This window comes from Protomyctophum parallelum, assembly GCF_964188405.1.
Source record: "Protomyctophum parallelum genome assembly, chromosome: 9".
NCBI classification, from domain to species: domain Eukaryota; kingdom Metazoa; phylum Chordata; class Actinopteri; order Myctophiformes; family Myctophidae; genus Protomyctophum; species Protomyctophum parallelum.
Window position 1 is genome coordinate 8,310,497 of NC_139706.1, and position 27,347 is coordinate 8,337,843.

At 42.4% G+C, this 27,347-nt stretch overlaps 4 protein-coding genes across 4 annotated transcripts; 3 read left to right on the plus strand and 1 right to left on the minus strand.

Annotated features, from left to right (window-relative positions):
* Nucleotides 1-1,779: 1,779 nt before the first annotated feature.
* Nucleotides 1,780-2,469, minus strand: LOC310863874 (claudin-4; the record flags this gene model as incomplete). Its single annotated transcript, XM_083772388.1, has 1 exon — nt 1,780-2,469. The coding sequence occupies one exon, from the start codon at nt 2,467-2,469 to the stop codon at nt 1,780-1,782; it is 690 nt and encodes a 229-aa protein (XP_083628514.1).
* Nucleotides 2,470-14,108: 11,639 nt separating this feature from the next.
* cldna (claudin a) lies at nt 14,109-15,312 on the plus strand. The gene has a single exon (XM_083772807.1). The coding sequence runs from the start codon at nt 14,224-14,226 to the stop codon at nt 14,848-14,850; it is 627 nt and encodes a 208-aa protein (XP_083628933.1). The 5' UTR covers nt 14,109-14,223; the 3' UTR covers nt 14,851-15,312.
* A 2,218-nt stretch (nt 15,313-17,530) lies between these two features.
* On the plus strand, nt 17,531-18,714 carry LOC310864212 (claudin-4-like). The gene has a single exon (XM_083772805.1). The coding sequence runs from the start codon at nt 17,593-17,595 to the stop codon at nt 18,226-18,228; it is 636 nt and encodes a 211-aa protein (XP_083628931.1). The 5' UTR covers nt 17,531-17,592; the 3' UTR covers nt 18,229-18,714.
* A 3,277-nt stretch (nt 18,715-21,991) lies between these two features.
* cldnf (claudin f) lies at nt 21,992-23,287 on the plus strand. Its single transcript, XM_083772803.1, has one exon. It carries the CDS (start codon nt 22,142-22,144, stop codon nt 22,913-22,915), a length of 774 nt encoding a protein of 257 aa, XP_083628929.1. The 5' UTR covers nt 21,992-22,141; the 3' UTR covers nt 22,916-23,287.
* The last annotated feature ends 4,060 nt before the right edge of the window (nt 23,288-27,347 follow it).

Genomic DNA, 27,347 nt, shown 5'->3' on the forward strand with positions numbered 1-27,347 from the left:
CCCCCCCCTGGGACAGGGAGGGTGGAAGGGTCAGCAACAAAGCCCCTGTGACAGGGAGGGTGGAAGGGTCAGGACTTGTATTGAATATACTCTTTATTTTGCACAAAAGTAAAGTAATAAGTTCTGTCCCCTTGTATTGGCATGTATTCTCTAGTGGAGCAAACGGTATGAAAGCCTAGATGACGTACAGCAGTGGTTTCTCAAACCTTTTCATGTCGGGCCAAGGACCCCCAAATTGACACTGATTAGCATGCGGACCCCCATTTGAAGACATAATAAAAGTATCAATACTGCAACTACTCTGTTACAAGTAGAAGTCCTGAATTGAAAGAGTAAAAGTACAAAAGTATCGGTATCAAAATGTACTTAAAGTACCAAAAATAGAAAGTACTCATTGTGCAGAATGTCTCATTTAAAGTTTTCAAATGTATATAAAATATTTTGAAGATAGCAGATCTACAAGCTCATATGTGTTGCATAGCGATATATTGTGTGAGCTTGTAGATCGTCTATTTTCAAATGACTGAAATGTATTATAGGGCTTAATGTATGTTTTGTAATAATGCAAATCTACAAAGTTTTCAAATAATTGCAGTGGAGTAAAAGTACAATATTTGCCTCTGAAATGTAGTGGAGTACAAGTATTGGAAAATACTCAAGTAAAGTACAAATTACCTCAAAATTGTACTTAAAAGTAAGTACAGTACTTAAGTAAGTGTACTTGGTTACTTTCCTGCACTGCGTAGACGCCTATCGTGTTCATCACTTCACAAGCTCCTAAACTTTGGACTGGAGGAATTGCTGTTGCTGTATCTCTGTCTGCCATGCTCAAAGTATTTTATTTTTTGATTACTTAAATACTAATTGTATTGTGCGGTCCCCCCCCCACTGAACTCGCTGGAACACTTCCAATTCCATTTCATTATGATTTCATCATATTCCCAAAACCGAGAAGAACTTTATTAACACACCACTGAATGTCTGTGGGCAAGAATGTCAACATGATAGTAGCAAAAAGGAACAGATCAATGGGGCCTTTGTGGAAGTAGCTAGTAGTCTCTGTTATTAGTATCCCCGCTCAGAGTAGCTTTATTCCTTATCGTCGACTCGGTTTCACTCCGTTGGAGAGGACATAATAGGACATACTAGAGCAGACGGTATTCCTGTGAAACAAGCTGACCATTACTGCCACTTATTTGTAATGAAATGAAAAGATACTCACTTGTGTGGGCTGCAGTCCAACAAACAACCCAATGTAAATGTTACAGTAGCCTTTGTGCCCAGGCTTTTTTGTTTAAAAATAACGTTAAAGCAACAGATTCTTCCCACATGGACCAAATTGTCCACAACTGAGTCAGCAGTTAGCATTTGGCATCACCATAAGCTGAGTTTGTTCTCATCTGACCTCTTAATCATTTTAGTATAAAATAAATACAATGTAGTATAACTATCTTTCATACATCAATCAAAGACACTGCGGAAAGGTTTTATTTGGTTTCTTGTAGAATTTGCTTCGATCACAAATGATTATGTCAGTTCGCTTCAAAATGTCACACAATAAAGGAAAAGATGTCTCTTAAGTAAAACTATTCTGATTTCAAATCAAATACAGACATGTGTTCTCTAGAATTAGACCCACCAGTACTGCTTCACAGACCACTGAAGAAAGTCCAAACCCACGGAGCAGGTGTAACCTCCACGTCATTCTTTATTCAACCACTGACCAATCAGGAGATAAGTTTGATAACACTGATTACCGCATCATGTTGTGTCACATGGTCACACATAGTCTCTCCTGGTGTATCCGTTGACCGACATGCTCTTGACGGCCGAATAGTCCACCCTGGGCGGCGGCGCGGAGCCGCCCCCGCTCGCCGCCGCCGCCGCAGCAGCTGTCCTGGGCGGCCTGGGGGGGCAGGAGCAGCAGAGCAACGCTCCCCCCAGGAGGAGCAGGCAGGAAGCGGCCCAGCCAAAGTACAGCGAGTTCCCAAATTCCCTCTTCCCGGTCTCCTCCAGCAGCGGGTCGTAGAAGTCCAGGACGATGGCGTGGGCCGTCCAGGACACGGCGGTCAGCAGCAGCAGGCCGGCGACGGCGAAGGTCACCCCGGCGGCCAGCACGATCCGCGGCTTGCTGCTCACGTCCGCGCTGCAGTTGGTGCACTTGGCGCCGGCCGTGGCCAGGCCGATGCCCGCCACGCACAGCACCAGGGAGACCACCACCAGGGCGCGGGCCGCCTGCAGCTCCACTGGCAGCCCCAGCATGGAGTCGTGCACCTTGCAGTGCATCTGGCCCGTGCTCTGCACCGAGCAGTCCATCCACAGGCCCTCCCAGATCACCTGGGAGATGACGATGTTCTGGCCGATGTAGGCGGCCACGCGCCACATGGGCAGGCCGCAGGCCACCATCACCCCGAGCCAGCCGGCCACGGCCAGGATCATCCCCAGGATCTCCAGGCCCGCGGAGTACATGGCTGGCTGGTGGAGAGCGGCGCGGTCGGAGGGAGCTGGAGCGGGATGATGATGATGAGGCTGAAGATGGTCCTGGAGGAGTTGGGGCCGGACAAGACTGTTGTCTGCCCCGGCGCTGTGAGATAGAAGCCCCTCTGTGTGCTGGCTGGCTCAACCCTCTTAAGATGAAGGCGATATCGGATCTCGCTGGCCCCCAAGTCCTGGATAAGGCTTTTAGTGAGAGAGAGAGAGAGAGAGAGAGAGAGGGAGAAACAGATTCTAGCTTCTTTATACTGCTTAGAAGACTGAAGGTGGAGTCAGCTTAAGGTGGCATCATGTTTACTTTCAAAAAACTCTACTTGCCTTTTAGTCAGAGACATGTCCAATGTTGTTAACAGCACTCTGAACGACGGGTACTGGTCCTGTCGCCAAGCGACACTCAGAGGAAAGACGTTTTCCATTGTTAGCATTTTCTCATTTAGCTTTTTTGTTCTTATATTTAAGCAAAGTCCTGTAAAAAAAAATATGTAAAGACCATAATTTTGGTCAGAGACAGATGTGTCCAATCCAAACCACATACACATATAGAATGACATTTCCATATGAGAATGTTGAGCATTAAAATCTCTTAAATCAATTTTGAGTACAAGCCAGACATAAGCATACCAGTGCACCTTTAAAACCTCTACTATTTGAGAGAGAGAGAAAAAACAAACATATCTGTGACATATCGGTAATGTTAACCTTGGTGGAAAAATGCTGAATCACCTTCTGAATGAGATTTTCAGGTAAGGTAAAGGCGAACAACGACAGGCCTTGTTTTCTGTGTTAGTCAGGTACATAATCCCTCCTGGCAGGAAAAAAGCCGGTAGGCACCGAGGAAGTCGGTTTTTGCATCCTAAAAAAAAAGAAAAAAGACTGATATAAAGAATTACATTACTACTAGACTGACAATGCACACACCAACATGTGTAGTAATACATGTTTTATATTCCATTCAGTTCAATTTGACTTAATAACTTGACTCCTGGTAACTGAGCGTGATGCTGTTTCGGTACAAAATGTGGAATGGGGTTCAATTGCTTTGCTCCATGGAAGACCAAACTGCTCAACCTCTAGCTGTTCTGACAAAGCATTCCCTTTGGGGTTTCATTTAGTAGTGCCGTCATTCACAGTACGTTTACGCTGTGTAGGAATTTATCTCACACAAACTCTGGACAGCAGAATGAAAATAAGTTAACATTACCTAGCATTGTTGTTGGCTGACAAGCCTGACACTCTGTGATTCCCTGACAAATTAAATTTAAACACATTAGTAAATTGCGTTATGCCTGCAAAACCAATTTATTGCATCTATGGTGGTAAATTCTCTTCAAACAATGATTTTAGCCTTTATTTGTACAGGTACAGTGGAGAGAGAGACGCGAAACACAGAGGGGGAGAGCGAGAGACAGAGTAGGAATAACATGCAGCTGTTGGTCTGGGTGGGGGGAATCGAAACAGGGACTCACTGGCATTTGGTGGTACGTGCCCTAACCGTCTGGTTGGCCAGACAACAGCCTTTTTGGCAGTGACGACGTCAAGGTTGGTTAGCGAGTTATCTGTGTCATTAAAGGTCATCATTCATTAACAAGGGTCATTTGGGGTCAGCGGTTTCACTGGTTTAGGGTAAAGATCAGTGCTATCTCGTATACCGCCCTCACACACCAGGGAAATCAACATCCAGATACGGAAAAAAGATCTTGTAAAACAACGAGGGACATTTTTATTATATAAATGAATCAGTGTTTTTCAACCCTTTTCATATCAAGGACCATTATTTATTTAAGCAATATTACGCGAGAGGGTGTGGTTTAACGTGATTATTGCCACGACAGTCCGCAAGCATCACAAAACATATTCTTTTAATGACAAATGTATAGTCACTACGACCACAAATGTCCCAAGAAACTAGCTAGCCTAGCCACCGAGTTTGCTGCGCTCTGGGAAAACAGAACAGCTGAATTCTTTGTTTTGATTAAGTGTGGAGTGGTGCTCGTTTGAACCATGGCTAGAAGGCTGTTTCAACCAATCAGATTGCTTCCTCGAAACGACCTGTTGTATAATTGACATTTGAGCCACGGACCGTCATCCATTTGATGAGATTTAGCCTCTCAGACCCAAAAAGAATATTTTGTCCACAATTCCATGTAATGCTGTATTGTAATGTGGTACCATTAGGAGAGATAACAGACAAGCGAAACAATCAAAATATCAGTTCTTCTACATTCTCTAATTGTGTAAACGTCTTGTAAATTGAGTAATGCAGATGTTTAACAATAATATAACTCTTGAGAGCGTAAAATGAAACCAAATGGACCCATAAGGGTATCCGTAATTAATAAACTGATTGCTCCTGTGACGGTCGTAAATCCTTCTCTTTGACAGTATCTTTTATTTGTGTTTCAATGATAGATTTGGCCTGTGCAAGGACATACATGTAGTGAGTGACCATTTCAAAAGTTCAAGGTTTTCTTTATCTGGGCTTCTTTCACCCACAGGTAGTCATTTGGTTTAAGTTGTAATGTATAAACGCTCAGACATAACTCACATTGTTGGTACAGTATGATGAACTCCATAAAGATGCCAACCACCTCACATCTTTAGACCTCCCACAGTCTGACAAACATCAACAAGAGGCTCACGCTCTCTCTGCTACCTTTTCACACTTTTACAGCCAGGGGGAGCCATTGCTGCATCCCAGGTTTGTTCTGTGCCTGTCTTGTATTGTATCAACTCATAATAAATGAGTGATTGATTTTTGATTGATTGAATACTTTATTAGCAGTTACTTTGCCAGTCAGTTCAACTTTAAAGAATTCTCCGGAGGTTTCTTCTCTGAAGTAAATATACCACTGATGATGAACACTATCTGACATGATGACCCTTTTGATCATTTTGCAACAATATTAAAATTGTTATCTTTTGGTACTGTATTTCTGGATGACCAGAGATGAGAGTAGACATTATTATTTGTTGTAAACTCTAAGTACTGGACCCTCGTCTGGTTTGACAGACAGGTAGTGCGTGCCGGCTGGGTGGTGTGTGTGACAATCCGTTTGAAGTATACCTTTGGTACGGCGACAGCGGTGGCGGGCCCGGGAGAACAATAACGCGACAGGAGACAGTATCACGCTAAAGGTTCACAAAGTTTATTACACACAACAGGAACATATACATGGTGTATAGAGCTGGATCCCAACTGACGTGACCACAATATATCAGACATAATAACCGCTAACTGCAGCAAAGCTGACCTTGCTGTCTGAGATGTCCCTCGTATGCTACAGTTCAGGCAGTACACAATACATATCAAGTACACTGTGATCTCACGTACAAGTACACAGCCATGGGCGATCAGATTATAACATTATTGTTGATCAGTTTCAGTTGAAGACTGAACCCTTATTCAATGGAATGGATCCAGTGGGCTGTAAAACCTCGTACCATTCGAGGACAGCTTAGGGTGTGTTTCCCAATGCTCCCAATGTTTCACTTCCATGTCTCGAACACACGCACACACACACACACACACACACACACACACACACACACACACACACACACACACACACACACACACACACACACACACACACACACACACACACACACACCACAGAGAGCATCTCTGAGCTGATGTTTTGAATCAAAACAACTGAGGTCATTGGTTTAGACAGCCTTTGTGATAGATTTAAAGTCTATTGAACAACGCCTCCCTGTGGTAGAAGATGAAAAAGCATGTGGAGCTGACCTACATTACAGTAGTCTCTCAAAACAGACTCAATGGAAAGGAGGGTGCTGTTTTTCCTTTTATTTTTTGACGATGGGTTCTCAGATTATCATTACTGTAATATTAGAAGAACCCTGATTTACATTTTTATCATTATCAACATCAAGTCAAAATCAAATGTATACTGCTGGCAAATGAAAATACTGTATAACCAAATATATCATGGAAATAATAGTCACATTTAGTGGTAGTTTATCGATTCTGACATTTTCATATTATGGAAGTAAAAGTCAGACAGATAAAATACTGTACATCTATGATAGTAGTAGGATGTACCAGGGCCATTTCACTTACTTTCTCATACCTTTCACCAACCTACAAATCAGCATAGTCAGTGACAACTGACAAGCAGCAGGTGCAGGTATTTCACGGAACCTTTTTAACCTGTAAAGGTACACCTGTTGCCACTTGAAGAGCACTTCCTTGCCTACGGTGTGCAGTGCACTTGTCATGGGAGTGGGAACCAGCCAGACCGGTTTATATAAGGTTAGGGTGATAGGATACAGGTACCTTGGCTGCCTCTCTCTCTCGCTCTCTCGCTCTCTCTCTCGCTCTCTCTCTCTCTCTCTCTCTCTCTCTCTCTCTCTCTCTCTCTCTCTCTCTCTCTCTCTCTCTCTCTCTCTCTCTCTCTCTCTCTCTCTCTCTCTCTCTCAGCTTGTCAGTCCTAGCTGGGCATGGAGGACAGTTGGGCCAATTATAACTAACAAGTGGAGACTTGCCTCGTGGAGGGAGAGGGGGAGAGAGGGGGAGAGTGTGTGTGAGAAAGAGAGAGGGGGGGTTCATATTGGAAAGGGAACACATACTGTATATTTTATATTATTTTATGATTTGTCTAGCTGTGTACATTCACTCAACATATTCTGTTTACCTTATGAACCTTAAATGTATGTATTTCTATATATCTCTTTATTTTAAAATTCATTAAAATCTAAACCTAACATGACTGTACAGTGTTAGAGTGCATAGACCTCCTCACTTATTGGATATAATGAAAAATAATGCATTTAATTTACGCTGTTACACTGTTCAAAAATAGACACAACTAGGTTTGTAAAATACAGAAACCGAAACATTGGCTTGAAGCCAGAAACAAATTCCCTTGACAGTTGACACACACACAGACACTACACAAATGAGTCAGAGACATTGAAATGACCCTCATGGTATTTTATTTTTTATTTTTTCCTGTTTCATCATCCCTCGCCATCAACATGGCAGTACAATTGTATGCCCTACGTAATATTTATTTATGTACTGTATGTAACTAACAATTGTCTTCATAGGTCCATTATTTCTTTGATTATTTATTTATCTGCTGTGTGCAATAATTATATTTAGAATTATATAGATTTAGTAGATATTATCTTAACATGGTAATACAGTAGGCTATACAACATTTCCATCACCGCTTAGCTGAACCTAATCAGACATATTAAAATTGGATTTGATAGTTTTTTATATTTTTCACCCTATATATTACTATACATCATCAACAGCAGAGTCATTAAATTGGCTATTTCATCTGAGAAATATTATGTGCCCTAGATTAGAACAGTGGTTCCCAAACTTGTTCATGTCAAGGACCCCCAAATTGACACTTATTAGCCCGCGGACCCCCCATGTGTAAAGATGTGCCAGGGACCCCCATAAGAGAAGGTTTTTACTGCTCTAGCAGTGATTCTCCAGTTTAATTTCAATGACTCCCAGTTTGATATGCAATAGGCTACACAGACCCCCATTTAATGGTATTTCTATCTCTGAGACCTCAATCTATATTGTAAAATCAATGTTTAATTTAACTGGGAGTGTACAAGTGCAACCAAATGGACCCATTAGGGTCCAACGGGTCCATTTGGTTCCACTTGTAGGCCTACAATTCTCAGAGTTACAGAGTTAAGACCCATAACGGTCTATTTGGTTCCAAACTATCATTTAGGACTATCAAGGACCCCTGTGGGTTCCTGGACCCCACTTTGGGAACCACTGCCCTAGAACTTATCCTTCTTTCATCACAACTCCTATATTGATTTATTAATTCTGTACTTTTAATGATGCATCAGATATGTTTTTATTAATAGATTGATGACTTGACTTGACTATGATGGACAAACAGTTTTTGACATGGATGTTGCGCCATCAGTGTTTGTTGATACTATACTGTTTGTTTATATGGATGCACTAAACAAAGTTTCGCTGTATGTCTCATACAGTGACAAATAGAGATCTTATATTATCTTATCACTCGTCTGAACCTCGGAAAATGCCAGTGTTTTGTTGTGTCATGGGACGTATTGTGTCATGCGTGAGTCAACCGTCCATCCCACAAGAGCACTGGCTCGCATTCTTACACTGCCCACTGAAACTCTGACAGCGACGATCCCTTCACAATGACTGGAGGGCTGGGAATAATGACATCACACATTCACAACAAATACAGACTCTACTGCCTGCCACCCACACAGTGACACGCACGCGCACGTGTGAGCGCGCACACACACACACACACACACACACACACACACACACACACACACACACGTTCTTATCTGAATTCCCCTTTTATACAGGTTCTTGTGATTGAAGTGTTAAACACACTTCCGCTCTCTTCTTGCCATTTCAGCATAGTGAGCCAGCCAGTTTAACTACTAGGGCCGAGCTAGGAGACGTTTTTCTTTGCCTGCTGACACTTGTCACTTCACCTCCCTCAAGCCTTTTCCTCAGCTGCCTGCCAGAGTCATGTCATGCTCACTGTTGGTGGCAACTTCTCACGGGTCTTTTGTGGTCAACAACAACAATAGTTTCCTGCTGCAGACAGCTTGATGTCAATGCTGCACCATTGATGCCATAGATCTCACTGATTCACAGTTACAGTACAAGCAGTGGACTAACTAGACATCACCATTTACCATGGATGTATTATTAAACTGTTACCTTCTATGTGGTCCTAAGAGTCTCTGGCAAGTCTCTGGCAACCCGTGCCCTATAGACAGACCACTGGGGTAAGCAACTAAGATTGTCCACTGGCGGTGGCCCGAAAACGTCTAAATTGATGTTAAAGAAGGCCATCATATCCGGAAGTTATGCGGGAGCGCCTACTGAGGAAAAACCACTTTCTGGCCTTGACAGAGTCCCAACCGGTTGCATTAAACAACGTTAAACTCACTTTATAGATGCACATACCCTCTATAATTGTTACGGACATATCCCCCTCCCCCCAAAAAAGGTAAAAAGTAAAGACGAAATCTTATTCTCCAAATTATCTCACGTGCCATATGTTACTTCTGGGGGGGAAGTTTTGGCCTGTTGCCTACCCCTACTATAGACAGTAAAGGAGGAACTTTGCACGCACGCACACTGCACAGCTGGGGGTTTTAATAGTGTGGTGTTGGTGTATGTTTTCCATAGAGGTGTATATCTGAAGACATTCTCAACAGGAGGAACTGAAAGAGTTTTAAATGTTTATTAATTGACACTGTGTGGGGAAATGGACCTTTTTGTGGGGTCACCTGTCTCTCCTCTGCAGTGCTGGCAAACCTGTTGATTGGAAAGGGCCAAGCACTGTAGAAGAGGAGGGGTGTGTGTCGTCTTGGTATCAGGTTTTGGCTTTATTACTGTCTGTGAATGAAACATTATTGAATATATTCAATCAACACCATCAATACCCCCTGGTGTAATTGTCTAAAATAACTTGGTTAGCCTTGGTTAAGTTATAAGAGTTACCAAAAGGCATTCTACAGGAGAAAGGGCAGGCTTGCTTGAGGCTAGCGTGATCCATGGGAGAGCTACCAGGGTTTTCCTTGTTCTAGTTTCTTTAAGTTGCTGGCTGTTTCATGTTTTTTGCTGTCAAGTGTTATTCTCAAGTTCTGTCATTTGGAACGTACTCTGTCTTATTTATTTTTGAATTGTGACTTTGTGTGTCTGCATGTATTAGTTGGTAGCAGCACGGTTACTGTGGTTACCGTCATGTGAGATCATGTGGGGCAATACCAGGGGGGCAGTCAGCCAGATATTTCGTGAAGCCTCATTTGAAATCGGTAGTTCATATAATGGCCTGTTGTGGCGCTGGACTGGACCCAAAAAGCCCCATAGCTCCATAGAGGCCCATGTATTTTGGCCCAACTTCACCTAGACTGTATTACCTTAATAAACATGGTCATGAATACTTTCTTCTTCCAGTCACTAGTTTAAAGTCTCATTTCTAATGTCATAATATTCTTTTTGGAAAATTATGGTCCCATTAATTAAAATAATGACCATAAAGTCGCGTATGTTCTGAGGGGCGTGGCTACCGTTACCGTCTATGATCGGGATTCCCCTCCCACTCAAGAGTCTACTCCTCCCACTCGAGTCAAAATAAGAACCAACGGAGAAGAAGGGGGGAAGTCCCGCCTCGTTGTCTGGGCAGCCAATGGCCAGCTGGACCCAAACGGAGCCAGCCAATGGCCAGCTGGTCCAAAACGGATCTAGAAAGATGGCGACTTACAGTGCAGGAATAACAGGCTTCATTTTACGTCCATGTTAGACCCGGGGAACGCTTTGTCCATATTTTTTACAGTCTATGGGGGCAATACATCATCAAAATACATCATCATCGTGATAAAAGGCACCGCTCACTTCACATGGGTGTGATTTCTATTCATTATCCAGGACACAGAATAGAAATTACTGTAATTACTGTATGGTTTTGATTATGTTCCCTGCTGTTGTTTATTATATGGTGTAATTGTGAGAGCATCTACATTTATAATGGCATGGTATTGCTATATAATCATAACCAAACAGATACAGTGATTCTTGTAGTGCGTTGTTGTGCTTTGTGTTTGACCATCATGTATTTTCTGTATTTTCGTGAAAGATATATGATCCTAAAACGATTAGCACCACGCATAGGCCTAATCCCAGAAAGGAAGCCAATATGTTCTGAAACCATCTCTCCTCGAAGCCCTTAATTGTGGAAATTCCTCCTTTTTGCTATAGCCGTTTGTTGGAACCCAATCTCCAGCACTGGGCTGTGTGGCTTTAATGATCTTACCGTGGGGGTAAAATGGAGGCATTATAGTCCCTAACGGCAGTTTTGGCTAACACACAGTGCCTCCATTCATTTACCTGCGACAATCTGATTCTCTTTCTACCTCTCTTCAGACCCACTCTCCACCATCCCCTGTTTTTTTGCGACAGTCCAACAATCACTTAGTTTTTAGTTTGTCGTTACGTTACCGCCATGTCTCCTTATTGGTGTCGTTGCGTTGTTGCAGACCCCAGCCTATAGAGAGCTACAGCAAGACCCCTGGAAAGCAACACACGTTACCTGGCAAACTACAAGAGAAGATAGCAGATCTACAAGCTCATAGCGCGCCACGCTCCAGCCCTCCAAGCCTAAAGGGCTAGCATCCACTGCAAGCCAAGGTCAGCACTGATTTTATTTGATGTAAGCCAGTGGTTTTCAACCTGTTTATATATTCAAGGTCCATTATTTATTTGGTCATTTGAGCCAAGGACCACCATTTGATTTGAGATGTTGTCTCTCAGACACAAAGCTTTGAATATTGTTGTTGTTGGATAAGATGAGATTGTTACAAGATAAGATTGTTTGTCCACAATTCCATGCTGTATTGATGTGGTACGTGAAAGGAGCGATAACTGCAGGCAAAACGTAGATCAAAATAACAATTCTTCTAAATTCTCTAATTGTGTAGACTTTCTGTAAATTAACTCTTGAGAGCGTCAAATGAATTTTACACTCAAGAGTTAAAGATATAATAATGGTCCATTTGGTTATTATCTGGGGACCACCTGGAACCCTCAAGGACCACTGATGGTCCCCGGACCACTAGTTGAGAACCACTGCTGTAATCTTTAAAGAGACTCACATGAAGTAGGAAGAGACATATTTAATTGTACTGTATTTAATATGATGATATACTATGATATACTATGAACTTGAAAAATCCAACACGAAACTGATCAATTGGGATAGAATTTAGTAAATGTACTCCTATGGTGTACTCATTGGCACACTAAGAAAGAATCAAGTAAATTTCACAAAAAGGACTCAGACTTTGACATCAACAATTACAAATATAACATTGTTTTAACGGTAGCCACAAAATACTTTTGTTTAAATGTGTTGTAAACTCTAAGTACTGGACCCTCGTCTGGTTTGACAGACAGGTAGTGTGTGCCGGCTGGGTGGTGTGTGATAATCCGGTTGAAGTATACCTTTGGTACGGCGACAGCGGTGACGGGCCCGGGAGAACAATAATGCGACACGAGACAGTATCACGCTAAAGGTTCACAAAATGTATTACACACACAGGAACATATATAGTGCTGGATCCCAACTGACGCGAGTCACGTGACCACAAGATATCATAATAACCGCTAACTGCAGCAAAGCTGACCTTGCTGTCTGAGATGTCTCTCGTAGCCTAACTATAAACTATGCTACAGTTCAGGCAGTACACAATACATATCAAGTACACTGTGATCTCACGTACAAGTACACAGCCATGGGCGATCAGATTATAACAAAATGTACTAACTAATTATTTACTGATATTATAGAATTCTGTTTCACAATGTGGTCCCACACTGTATTCAATCTTTGTGTTTGGCTCATTTGGGAACATGTAATGTGTGGAGCAGGGGTGCCAAAAAGGTAGATCGCGATCTACAGTACCAGTAGATCACAAAGGCTGTGCAGGTAGGCCCCTAAAGAATATTTAATTTAAATATAAAAACAATTTTTGGCATCTGCCACATGAATTAAGTTGACTTGATTGATTGATTGACATAAAAAAGTGCCTGTCAGCTCAAACCCATAATGCAATAGGCCTACTTTGTTTTCAAGAGTGTTGCTGCGCACAAATGTCGGTAGATTACAAATGAAATACAAAAAAACCTACCTATTCCATTTCTCCCCTTTCCCATTCCAGGTGCATTTGTCTTAAATGTAATGCCAGTGCTGCGCTATTCCAAAGCCATTTTCAGGTGGTATTATAATGTTTTCACTGAGTAGATCTTGTTGAGCTGGTCATTTTGAAAGTAGCTCTCATGAGTGGGCACCCCTGGACTGTGGAGCATTTTGTGTATTCCATTTTTTTCCACAAATACAGATATCAGACAGCAAATAATTAACAATTTAACGCATCAACAGCCAAAAAAAAAATAGTTATATCCTGACATGCAAAAATACTTTGACAATAGTACTTAAACTAAGCTGTGAGACATTATTTGGTTTGTCCAAACCAAAAATGACAGGATTCTGAAAATAAGTGGCCAGATACATTCTATTCTACCTTCTGTTCTCCCATGATCCGTCATATCCTCCTAGGTTGACATCACATTATGCAAGCTGTTATGAAGTATTTAACACAGGAAAGATTATAGTGTAGAAACAGTGTTGTGGTATAATGGTTTGAACCTCATCCCTGGTAACTTAGTCTTATTCTCGTAAATTCCTTCTTTTGTTTCCCTTATGAAGCCCATGTCTGAGCTTTCTTTTACTGTTTGTCCCAGGACTACCCACAAAGGAGAAAAAAAAGAACAGGAAAGATATGTAGCTTAGGTTCAATGCTGTAATTTAGAGGGTGTTGTCTCTATGGTCTTTTTTAAAGTTAAATCTTTAAATACCTCAATGACTAAATGTGGTCCCCACCTGGAGCGATTTGGAGAGGAGCTGAGAACTTGACATGATGCTACATGCCCGTTAGGGGTGGAGTTGGGTGACTGGCACGTCAGACACATGAGTGTCATGAGTGCATGAGTCAGGCCCCTCCTGAGCAAAGAATATAAAAGGCCCGCTCCAAATCTGACCCAAACATTTACACTTCGGGATCTCTCAAGTGATTTTGAGAATAGATATACCTCACCTGCTTTCACGTATATTTTTGGAACCCCACTTATTTGGACGACATAACCAGAACCTTTATACAGAAGACATCATGGTGTCGGCTGGGCTTCAGATGGTGGGCGCTGCCCTAGGCGTCATCGGTTGGGTCGGGGTCATCGTCGCCTGCGTCCTGCCCCAGTGGAAGGTGACGGCTTTCGTTGGCCAGAACATCGTGACCGCCCAGAGCACGTGGGAGGGCATCTGGATGACTTGTGTGTCGCAGAGCACGGGACAGATGCAGTGCAAGATCTACGACTCCATGCTGGCCCTCAGCCAGAGCATGCAGGCCGCCCGCGCCCTCATGGTCCTCTCCCTCCTGACCGGCATCGTGGCCGTCCTCCTGGCCGTCGCCGGGGGTAAGTGCACAACCTGCGTGGAGAACGAGAGAACCAAGTCCATTATCTGCGTGGCGGCCGGTGTGATGTTCATCATATCCGGCGTTCTGTGCCTCATTCCTGTGTGCTGGACCGCCAACGGCATCATCCGCAACTTCTACAACCCGATGGGGGGCTCCCAGAAGAGAGAGCTGGGCGCGTCCCTTTTTATCGGCTGGGGGGCCGCTGGTCTCCTCATCGTGGCCGGGGCCCTCCTTTGCACCAACTGCCCCAAACGGGACAGCTACTCTGCCGCCAAGTACACGGCTCCCAGCAGGACCGCAGGGTCAAAGGACTACGTCTGAAAAAAGATTGGGGTCAAAGGGGAATGGAAAAGACTGAGATGGACTTGTGCAGTGTGTTGGGTGGGTCAAACACCATGAAACACCATTCATTCAAAGTGTCTGACTGTGTCACATACAAAGTGGTATCCTGTAAGACATAGACATATTAATATCACAGTTTGTCTTGATGCTTTTATGTTGGCCCTCGGAATAGACGGCTCGTCAGTTGAATAGACGGTGCAACAACAAACCCACTGGGATTTACAGAAGACGCCACACCCCAAACCAGGGTGAAAATGAATTGCAGCGTCTGAATGAGTATGTTACAGATAGAGTTACAACATCAAATGGGAAAGTCTTTTTCTTTTCAGCTTCAAAACATTTCAACTAAGCGCTTCAGTTTAAAGATATAATTTCACTGTAAAATATGTGTTGTGTGTGAATAATATAAAAATGTAAATATACTTTTTTTTGTTACCTTAACTTGCTTCATGTGTTCCTTTTATTGTTACACGCACCACACACCCCAGTGGAATTCACATTACAACAAACGGATTAATACTGAGAACCTGGGACTTTTCCATTCACTACAGGGATTTTTATACATTTGATACATTTAACACAAATAGAACTTGCATACGTGCATAGTAACAAACTTGTATTTATTACTGAGCTGTCCCATAGTCATCCCAAGAATAACACATTACACATGGTAAATCACGGTATTCCTGAATTCTACTTTAGCCACCACAAAGTACAGTATTACTGCACCTAAATAAATGAAATTCAATTAGGCTTTCTAGTATTGCTGTCATAGTTTATGTGTACACAAAATAGAATTAATAACGGCAAGTATAAAGCATTTTCTGTAATTGACAGTTAAATGTAGTCATTGAAAGAATTCCCTTCTCTGTAATTACCTGTCTTTCACTGCCCCTTACAGTAAAATAAACAATGCATCTAAGAAGGTCTACACAGCTTCTCTGCCATGGTCTTAAAATTGTTACCAAGACAAATATTGCTTCCATTTCTTTCTTTTTACTCTATTTAGTAATGGTAGGCTATACTTATACTGTAGAGTAGACTACTAGAGAGGAGTGGAAAACCAGATTGAAACTCAGGTCCTCAAAGACATTTGGTTAGTAAGATGTAATCGTATATTTATATAACAATTGTAACATAAAAATTGAGGTTTTAATATAATACTAATTAGATTTAACTTTCCACCAACTATGCTTGATTGCTAAAATGTATGTATATGACTCCTGATTCTTGTCAGGCTGCGCTAATTAAGGCAGAAAGTCCACAAAGCACTCATTTATAAGGGGTGGTAAAGGATACAACCAGTGATGTCACATTCTCTGGCCATAAATGTATGGAAGGCAGAGAGATATGTCATGGTCCTCCTCCCATTATTTTAAACGGAATGTTGAGGGATACACCCAACACAGATCAAAATGTGGTCCAATCTGTTATTGCGATATTTCAACCTCTATTCAAATTGAATGAGAATATTTTTGTTAATGAAAAGCAAGGTATGGAATGTAGACATGTCATGTAGTATCTGTTTTTATGTTAGCTCGTGGATTTAAAAATGGAAAAGGCACATGTATCCTAAAAGTGGGGAGAAATCACTTTGTGGTATCTCTTTGATGTAAGTACTTTAAGTAAGCCGTGACACCCATAGAGCAGGAGCCTATCTCCTGTTTCTGTAGCAAGTACACTCCCTGGACAAAGTGGACATGGATGATGTACGTACAAGTACACTCCCTGGACAAAGTGGACATGGATGAAGTACAAGTACACCCCCTGGACATGGTGCTAGTATGTCACAGGGACTTACCCAAATACAACACTGGCCAAGCAGGGAGGCACTGGGCTCTTTGGTATGACCTGGCCGGGGATCGAACCCGACCTCCCAGTCCCGGGGCGTACACTCTTAACGAGTCTAACCACAAAGCCACTGAGCTGGTCATCTCTTTGATGACATCCTCAATGTGTTTTAAGCATTATGTTATACTTTAGCTATTGAAAAATAGCAGATCTACAAGCTCATAGCGCGGCACTGAATGCCGAACTATGAGCTTGTAGATCTGCTATTTCTGAACAATCGCGAAAATGTGGCGCAAATCTCTGAATATATATATATATATTCTTTCAGAGTAAACGTTTTTAACTCAAATCTTTACTTCTGGGGGGTCCCTGGAACTACATATTTTCAGATGGGGGTCCGCGGCCAAATACAGATAATTCTGGGGGTCCTTGACATGAAAAAGGTTGAGCACCACTGACATAGAAACAGGTTTTTCAGAAAACCTTTAGGATGTAGAAGACTTTTTTTTCCTCAGTCCTCAGTCAGTACTAAGTCCGGTAACTAAGTACATTTTGATGCCAATACACTTTTGCACTATATATACAGTATACACATACTGCACACACACACATACATTTTACGAAAGTGTAAAGAGATTGTCTCTGAGTTGTCTCAGAGTTGTCTCTGACCTTGAAGCTGTTTTCTGGTATAGGTCAGCAGTATTGGAGGTCGCCGAGCCTCTGTTTGTGTGTAAACATTATCCCAGCAAACTGAGCACGCTGAGGCTTATGGTATCACATACCCTCATGTCTGAGAGTCCCCTCCTCCTCTCACAGCGCACATCTATAAAAGCTGGACACTATTCGGGACTTTATTCTGAACGTATACACTTTCTGGGACCTAGTTGGTTTTGATGGGAGAGCGTGTGAGGAGAGAAGGCTACAGACAAGATGGTTTCTCAGGGGGTTCAGATAATGGGCCTGTCGATGGCTCTGATCGGCTGGATACTGGTCATCGCGGTGTGCGCCATGCCCATGTGGAGGGTCTCGGCGTACGTCGGTGCCAACATCGTGACGGCCCAGACCTTCTGGGAGGGCATGTGGATGAACTGCGTCGTGCAGAGCACGGGCCAGATGCAGTGCAAGGTCTACGACTCCATGCTGGCTCTGAATCAGGACCTCCAAGCGGCTCGCGCCATGATCATCATCTCCATCTTGACGGGTATCTTTGCCGTCATCATGTCGGTGGCTGGAGGGAAATGCACTAACTGTATCGAGGACAAGCGGGCCAAGGCCAAGGCGTGCATCGCGGCCGGAGTTCTGTTCATCATCTCGGGGCTTCTCTGTCTCATCCCGGTCTCCTGGTCCGCCCACACCACCATCAGGAATTTCTACAACCCGATGATGGTCGAAACCCAGAGGCGGGAGTTGGGAGCAGCCCTTTACATTGGCTGGGCAGCCGCCGGTCTGCTGCTGATGGGGGGGTCGCTACTGTGCTGGAACTGTCCTCCAAAAGACGACCACCCCCACTACGTGCCCAAATTTACGCCCGTGAGGTCCAGCGCCACATCCCGGGAATATGTCTAACTCTAAATGAAGAGGCAGAAAGACGATACAAATGTTTCCGATTTATCAATGGAGAAAGACATTCAATATTGGTGTTGTAGTTTTGCCTTGAAGGTCGCGCAGGTATCTATTATGCGATTGACAGTAAATAGGGATTTTAACTGGCTCCTCTGCCAAATTACGATTCATTTAATTTGTATCTAGTTGTGTCTTCTATTTTTTTGATTTGTCACAGCAGTTTGGTAAGAAAGGAGGGATTTCAGTTTCTGTAGAAAACTAAACAATGGATGTATATAGAGTCAATTACTGGATGTAAGCAATTGCTTATCGTTTTGGAAAACAGAAACAGATTATTTCCCATAAATTCAATTCTAAATGGAATGCATTTGAATCACATCATAAGAATCCATTATTTTTTCTAAATATTTGTAATTCTAAAGCATGAAATAACAATGTGTATACTGAAAGTTATTATATTTTACTGTAAATAAACAATGTCCTTGATGATCACTGTTCATTTACATCTAATTTAAACAACTACGGTAGAAACTGTAGCAGATGTTTTACTGTCTATGCACAATTTGCAAATGCTTAGTTTGACAACCTTTTTTTTTTGTATATAACTTTGTAATTCTGACGCTTGTATGCAACACTCTTGAAAAAGTATTGCTTTGTGGGTTTGAGCTGACATGCCCTTTTGATGTCAATCAAACGAGTCACGATCTACCTTTTGGGCACCCCTGAGCTAGATCATGCATGTAGGATGTTGTGTAGAATGTAATCTATGTGGGGGCGGTGGAGACAACTCTTTGAACTATTCAGGTTTTGTTTGGGGTTGTTTTAGGTTACAAATTCAATTTGACCGTTTGTGTGTGTGTGTGTGTGTGTGTGTGTGTGTGTGTGTGTGTGTGTGTGTGTGTGTGTGTGTGTGTGTGTGTTCCACACCTGTAACAACAAAAGTTTGTAACCCCACACACACAGAAAATGCCAGCCACACTCCATGCACACAAAACAAGCACACACAAAACAAGCACACACACACACACACACACACACACACACACACACACACACACACACACACACACACACACACACACACATATATATTAGGGCTGCCGATAACTTGGTTAGCTTAGTTAACTTGTGAAATTAATTAGATTAAAATGTTTAACGCAATTAATGCATGCTTAGATGACCCGCCCCCATACATCCCGTAATCCCATCAACTCTGCACTAGTCATCACTCTGGTATCTGATGGCTCAATAGATACCAACGACATGGACAGAGAACAATGAAACACATTTGTGATGTGAGGGCTTTTATTCAAGAAGGTTAGAACCGAACGACCCCAACAGTTTCATTGTGGGTATGAGATCTGTATAGCCATTAGCCACTGCCTTCTCATCTAATTATAGACCTATAGGCTAATTAAAATAATGCAAAGTCAATAATAGTATAATATGTCCATACAGTAATTATGAAAAAAGTATCATTCCCATCAAACGATAATAAAAACATGATTTATGATTAACACACTGACTTGACTTGCACTTGACTTGATATTTTTATATGGTAAAATTGTAGAAATTTCAGTTCCTTAGTTTATTTTTCTCAGTTCTCCGTCTGCTGGAAATGTAGAGTCAAATGAGTTGTGTTTTTTTTCCATCACTGTGCAGCTGATGAGACACATACTGAAGTGATTGGAAGGTTAGGTTTTCATAGACAGGTAGGCCTATTGGCCTGCTGTCTATTTCTCATAAGAAGTGCTTGTTTAATATAAGGCTGGAAATCAATTATTCATTTCCTGAATCCTTAGGGTCATGTCAGTATACCAGTTGTTGTGGTTTGTGTCTCTGATGTTTCTTGATACCACATGACTAAAAGAAAATATATGGTTTAGGTGGGAAAAAAAGGCCTGCACGGTAGCTCAAAGTGTCCCATGATACCAATCACTATATAAGACAGTGGTTCTCAACCAGTGGTCCGGGGACCACCAGTGGGCCTAGAGTGGGCTCCAGCTAAATGATGACGGAGAGTTGGTAACCAAAAGGACCATTATAGTTATTTAACTCTTCATTAGGCTACTTAATTCACAAGAAGTGTACACAATTAGAGAATGTAGAAGAATTGTCATTTTCCTCAACGTTTGCCTGTTAACTCTCCTATGCTATGGTACCACGTCAATACAGCATGGATGGAATTGGGCACAAACAAAATATTCCAAGTTTTAGTTCTGAGATGCTAAATGTCATTAAATGGTGGTCAGTGGCTCAAATGCTGAATAAATAATGGACCTTGATGTGAAACGGGTTGAAAACCACTGCTATAAGACATTGAATGTCCTGAACATGAGCCAATACCAAGATGTGCACCTGTGTCTGAAGGCATAATTTCAATAACGGGGGAGTGTAACTTTAGTAGCTGATAACACTAATTTATCTGTGACCCAGGAAGGGTTATCATACCAAAATATTATATACAGACATAGAGCCTCTAAAAACGGTAACCTTTGCCACCTTGATGAGGTATGTATGGCACATAAATACAAATGTCTGAGATTTTACTTCTTTATTTCTTTTTCTCAGTTCTGTTTGTCAGAAAATGACTTTCCAAGTTCCCTTTCTTCAATATCACTGCATAGTTACAATTCATTTTCCCATAAAAAATGAATTTGTTGCATACAGTACTTGTATGTCTTTTGTCTCATGACGTCTGTTCCCAAACACACGTTCTAGTTTTTAGTTCATTAGTTGTGGCAAATAGTAGTAGCTTAATAAACAGGAAATACAGTTGATATGCTGCCCAGGAAAACCCTGTGTTAATCCACACTGCCCCACTCATTTGTTGCGATTCACATTCAAACCTGAGCATGGTTGGACAGTGGACATGATATGCATGTTTTCGTCAGGGTTTTCGAATTGCTCCACAATGGACCAGCTAAACTCGTTTTCTGTTTGTCAAGGCACTGTTGTAGTTTCAAGTGTTGAGATTTCGATGTTGATGAGAAAGTCTTCTTAGACCATGCGTATAGGCGGTGTAACGTAAGGTATGTCAGTGGCACACTGAAAGTTTAAAGTAGCTAACATTACCAATCCCCCCCCCCCCCTACCTCCATTTTCTTTTGCGGTAGGAAATGAAAGCAGGAGTCTGTGTTGTCTTGCATCTCAAATGATGCAATCATGTACGCCGGGTACCAATAGCCTACAACAAATCTCCTTCAACAGGTTAATGAGCATGTCATACCGACACTTCACGTGTTACCAAATCAATCAAACTAATTGTTTAAAAATAATATGTAGGATAGATATGTACACATTATAACCAACATACAAAATGTGAAATCTTGCCACATACATTTGTCTGTGTATGTATGGACATGTTGATGACCCTGCTATTTTTTTTTTTTGCTTTTCATTGTTTGTGAAGTAAAATGAAGACTAAATGCACTGCAAAGTGCAATCCAGACATTATGTCATTTTCTGAATTACTAGCCTACACAAAACAAGCTTTTACAATTTAGCAATTACAGTAACAACACATTTAGCAGATATCAGTGCAGGTTTTGGGTCCTTTTGATCTGCTGATTGGAAGATAGATACCCAACTAAACAATCGGTCTGGTAAACTCATATGCGCATATGAAAGAATCCTTTCACATACACTCAGCACTCTACACTACAGGTGAAAATGGTTGCCACTCCTCCACCTGTATATATATCTCTACAGGGGGTTAGGCTAGAGGAATCTCGTTCGTCTGGATAAACTCAGTAGACGACACACACTCCTCCTACACTGCTGCATTCCTCCTCCGACAACAAGCAACTGTCCGAAGAGTCATTTTGGTAGAACAGAGCGTGAAGAGAACCAGAGCCGTGAGTCCGCAGAGATTATCTCTCTCCCACAGCGCAGACACCAGCCCTCCATCTTCACCATGGGGCGGATCGGCAAGGAAGTAGCAGGCCAGGTCATCAGCTTCATCGGCTTCGTCGGGGTGTGCGTGTCCTGCGGCATCCCCATGTGGCGCGTGACCACCTACATCGGCGCCAACATCGTCTCGGGCCAGATCGTGTGGGACGGCCTGTGGATGAACTGCGTGATGCAGAGCACGGGCCAGATGCAGTGCAAGATGAACGAGTCTGTGATGCGGATGTCGAGAGACCTGCAGGCCTCCCGCGCGCTGGTCATCATCTCCATCCTCTTCGGCTTCATCGGCTTCCTGGTCACTTTCATCGGCGCCAAGTGCATGGGCTGCCTGAAGACAGACACGTCCCGGTCCCAGGTGGTCATCGTGGGCGGCTGCCTCATCATCTTCTCCGCCGTCCTGATCCTCATCCCCGTGTGCTGGTCATCGGCAACCACCATCACAGACTTCATGAACCCGATGACCATCGAGACGCAGAGGAGGGAGATCGGAGCTTCCATCTACATCGGCTGGGCCTCCGCGGTGCTGCTCCTCATCGGTGGGATCATCATGACCACATCGTGTCCGCCCAATAGGCCATCCATGTATGGATACCCAGGATACGGGCAGCAGGCGCCCATGTACCCTTACGCTGGCCCAGTGGTAAACCCGGCTGCCTACGGTTCCGCCTACGGGCCCCCTCCCAGCAGACCATACTCGGGCTCGGGATCCTATGCACCCAGCAAACCGTATGGAGCACCAACCGCATACTCGGCAATACCAATACCAAGGCAATACCAATAAGAAACTGAAATGGACAGAAAGAGACTCTCCATGTGAGGAAAAGACTGGGATTTCTGTCCTGATGTTTTGCAATGTTTTGCCACTGCAAAAATAACTTTGCGCCGTGCTACAGTACATTTATTTGTTCAGGTTGGTATGTGCTGTTGGGATGTGAACTTCCACTATTCACTATCACTAAATCGGATTATGTTGTAGTAGCATTTCTTGCCCAGACATAGAATTATGCTCTTAAAGCAACACACAGGTATTTGTACTCCTGTCCCTTGTCCTTTGAGAGGACCTTTATGTACTTACTACACCATTATGCAACGTTTTGTAAAGAGAGGTGATTTATTTTGTGTTCACTGTTCAATAAAACATGTTTAAGTGAGATTTCCAAGTACTTTATTGCATTTAAGTAGGAGTCACACGTACGTGTGTGTGTGTGTGTATTATATTGTCAATATAGGTTATTAAAGTAGTTTCTTATAAACATAGATCGACAGACTCATACCTAAATCAATATTTGATCAATAGTTGAATGTATGACTTACTATGTCTAATCAGGTTAAAGGCATGGTAATTAGGGCCCTGTCTATTACTATATAAACTCTGAGAAGCAACTGACCTTGCAATATTAGGACATACTAAAACCTTATGCTACAAATAATGCCAATTGCTTAACTGATGAATTGATCACAATAATGAATGTGATGCTCAGATCAATGCTCACGTTGATCTGAGTGATACTTAGATTTATTCACATACATTGACAAATAGTGCAAAACAACTCCAGCCCATTACACATAGTGACTATGTGAAGAATCTGGCTGGGCAGGAAAATGGTTGGTGATAACTCCACCCTTCTTGAAGGCAGCCTTATAACTGAAGACTGAAGTGAACCAGCCATTATCCCGCTTTATAGCCGAGCTGAACTGAAGAGAAAACCTTGCCTTACTTTTTTTTAGCTGACTCATAGAGATCAAGAGATCGCTTCGCCATGGTGTCAATGCCATGTCATTGGCGACAGATGCTGGGCTTTGCCCTGGCTATCATCGGCTTCATAGGGCTCATTGTGGTGTGCGCCCTGCCCAAGTGGAAGACGTCTATCAAAATGTGTGGATGCGTACCCTGTGGATGAACTGCGTGATGCAGAGTACGGGCCAGATGCAGTGCAAGATGAACGAGGCTGACGAGAGACCTGCAGGCCTCCCGCGCGCTGGTCATCATCTCCATCCTCTTCGGCTTCATCGGCTTCCTGGTCACCTTCATCGGCGCCAAGTGCATGGGCTGCCTGAAGACAGACACGTCCCGGGCCCAGGTGGTCATCGTGGGCGGCTGCCTCATCATCTCGCATACTCGGCAATACCAATAAGAAACCGAAATGGACAGAAAGAGACTCTCCATGTGAGGAAAAGACTGTGATTTCTGTCCTGATGTTTCCATACGATGTTTTGCAATGTTTTGCCACTGCAAACTGTAGCACTGTAGCACGCTTTGCACCGTGCTACAGTGCATTTATTTGTTCGGGTTGGTATGTGCTGTTGGGATGTGAACCTCCACTATTCACTATCACTAAATCGGATTATGTTGTAGTAACATTTCTTGCCCAGACATAGAATTATGCTCTTAACCCAGCGTTGGTTTTTAGCAACAATTCTTTTTTATTTAATTACTATTTTATTTATTTTTTCCTGTTCTTTTTTCACCTAAACGTCATCAGTGATGTTCATTGCAATGCCATTTCAATGCCATTGGTCATGATATTTGCATATAAATACCCCCCACAGAGGCTGAAATTCACACAAATAAAAAATGTCTGGACTGAACATTTTTGAACCTAAGACTTTTGACCTTTACCCTAATAAAAGTAGGTAAAATAATTGTAATATATGTTTTTTTGTAATCATTAGAATGTCTAGAACATGTTTTATTCATTATTGTGAAAGATATCCCCAAAATGTAAATTATTAATTTATTATATTATATAATTATTATACATTTTTCATCAAACTTTATTTTTATTTATTTTTTTTAACATATTTTTTAGTCTTAGTCCTAGTAGTACAAAGTAGTAGTATGGTTTTTTTGCAAGTAGAAATTAATGCGGGTGTTAGAGGGTTAAAGCAACACACAGGTATTTGTACTCCTGTCCCTTGTCCTTTGAGAGGACCTTTATGTACTTACTACACCATTATGCAACGTTTTGTAAAGAGAGGTGATTTATTTTGTGTTCACTGAAAAAATATATATGTTTCAATAAAACATGCCTTGCAATATTATAACATACTAAAACCTTATGCTACAAATAATGCCAATTGCTTTTACTGATGAATTGATCACAATAAGGAATGTGATGCTCAGATTGCTCAGATCACCATTATGCAACGTTTTGTAAAGAGAGGTGATTTATTTTGTGTTCACTGTTCAATAAAACATGTTTAAGTGAGATTTCCAAGTACTTTATTGCATTTAAGTAGGAGTCACACGTACGTGTGTGTGTGTGTGTGTGTGTGTGTGTGTGTGTGTGTGTGTGTGTGTGTGTGTGTGTGTGTGTGTGTGTGTGTGTGTGTGTGTGTGTGTGTGTGTGTGTGTGACTGTGTGTGTGTGTGTGTGTGTATTATATTGTCAATATAGGTTATTAAAGTAGTTTCTTATAAACATAGATCAACAGACGCATACCTAAATCAATATTTGATCAATAGTTGAATGTATGACTATGTCTAATCAGGTTAAAGGCATGGTAATTAGGGCCCTGTCTATTACTATATAAACTCTGAGAAGCAACTGACCTTGCAATATTATGACATACTAAAACCTTATGCTACAAATAATGCCAATTGCTTTTACTGATGAATTGATCACAATAATGAATGTGATGCTCAGATCAATGCTCACGTTGATCTGAGTGATACTTAGGTCGCATTCATACCAGAGAGCTTTGCTGCGATTAAAACGAATCCTGCTGCGCATTGTCAGAAAGTGCGCTTCGTTTGGCAGGTGTGAAGGCTCATTCGAATCCTAATGCGCAGCAAATAACCGCATTTTACTCCGCCCAAAAACGTGGGTTTCGCTTCGCTTCGAATCGCACTTGACTACGATTCGGTGCAGGTGTGAATGCAATCCGCAGTAAATAAAGGAAATGAAGCACATAATGTGGCGGGTGAGGAGCTGAACACAGTTGGAGACGGTTAAGGCATATTTTACGCAGCGCAAAGATGTCCCGTTACTGTGGATAGACGTGGTCGAATAAGGAGACTGAAGCCCTGATCGAAATGAGGACGTGTACATTAATCAATTGCTTAAGAAAACACATAAAAACACTGCAGTGTATTATAGCCTACATAATATTCTGTCTGTCTGTCTGTGCGTGCCGTAAACATGGAGTGCTGTCACTGTGTGGGACTGGGGAGTTATATCAGTGCGCTCATGCAGCGCTGTGCCTCCATGCCCAAAAGAACAGTGTGTGGCGGCTGCGTGCGTAGAGAGAGAGAGAGAGAGAGAGAGGGGGGGGGGGGGTCCCAGACGGCACGACACATGCACGTTATGAGTGTAATTTTATCACCATAGATTTCACTGTGTAGGCTATAGTTTATGAATGGAACACATTGATAAAGGTCCCCTCTGCTGCGTTTCCAATTGCTGCGAATGACAGTGTGAAGGCAAACCCCAGCCAATTAAAAATGCAATAATCCCAATTCCCCGCCCATACGGATCTGAGTCTACCGAAGTATTAGGTGAGAATGTGACCTTAGATTTATTCACATACATTGACAAATAGTGCAAGGCCAATCTTTTGAGTGGTGCAACCACTCCAAGAAACGGCAATGTCCGTGTTCACCTATGTGTTCACCTATGTGTTGTTCACCCACCTATGTGACGTTAATGAGCACCAGTATGTACCTGTTGTGCCAGAAACAGAGAGAGAGAGAGACAGTGCTGCACTGTTGCCTGCTAATGAGAGAGAGAGAGAGAGAGAGAGGTGGGGGGAGTGGGGGGGAGTTGCACCACTCAGTTCACACAGGTGTGATTTTTTTTAATTGAAATCAAGAATAAAAAGGCTACTTCATTCCAGTAACTTTTTACTTCTGGCAATAATTTAAGAACAACCCTAGTGTCCCTATACTGGCCATGTAATAATATGCATAGAAGGCAGATCTACAAGCTGAAAATGCTTCAAATTTCGACACATTGTGAGCTTGATCATCAGCTATTTTCACTATTTGACATACAGCCAAGTACATAGGGTTTATGTTTTTAAGGCCTGCCCTGTGCCATTGTTGATAGTCATATTATTTTTTTGGGGGGGTTGCAAGTTGTCCTCAATTCACTGTAGACTGAGGACTTTTAGCGTATTACTGCTATAGCCCATGTTAATATACAAAAGAAAATGGCCAGCACACACAAGGACATTAATGCAGCAGTTTGATAGAGTGGACATGGTTTCGAGCCA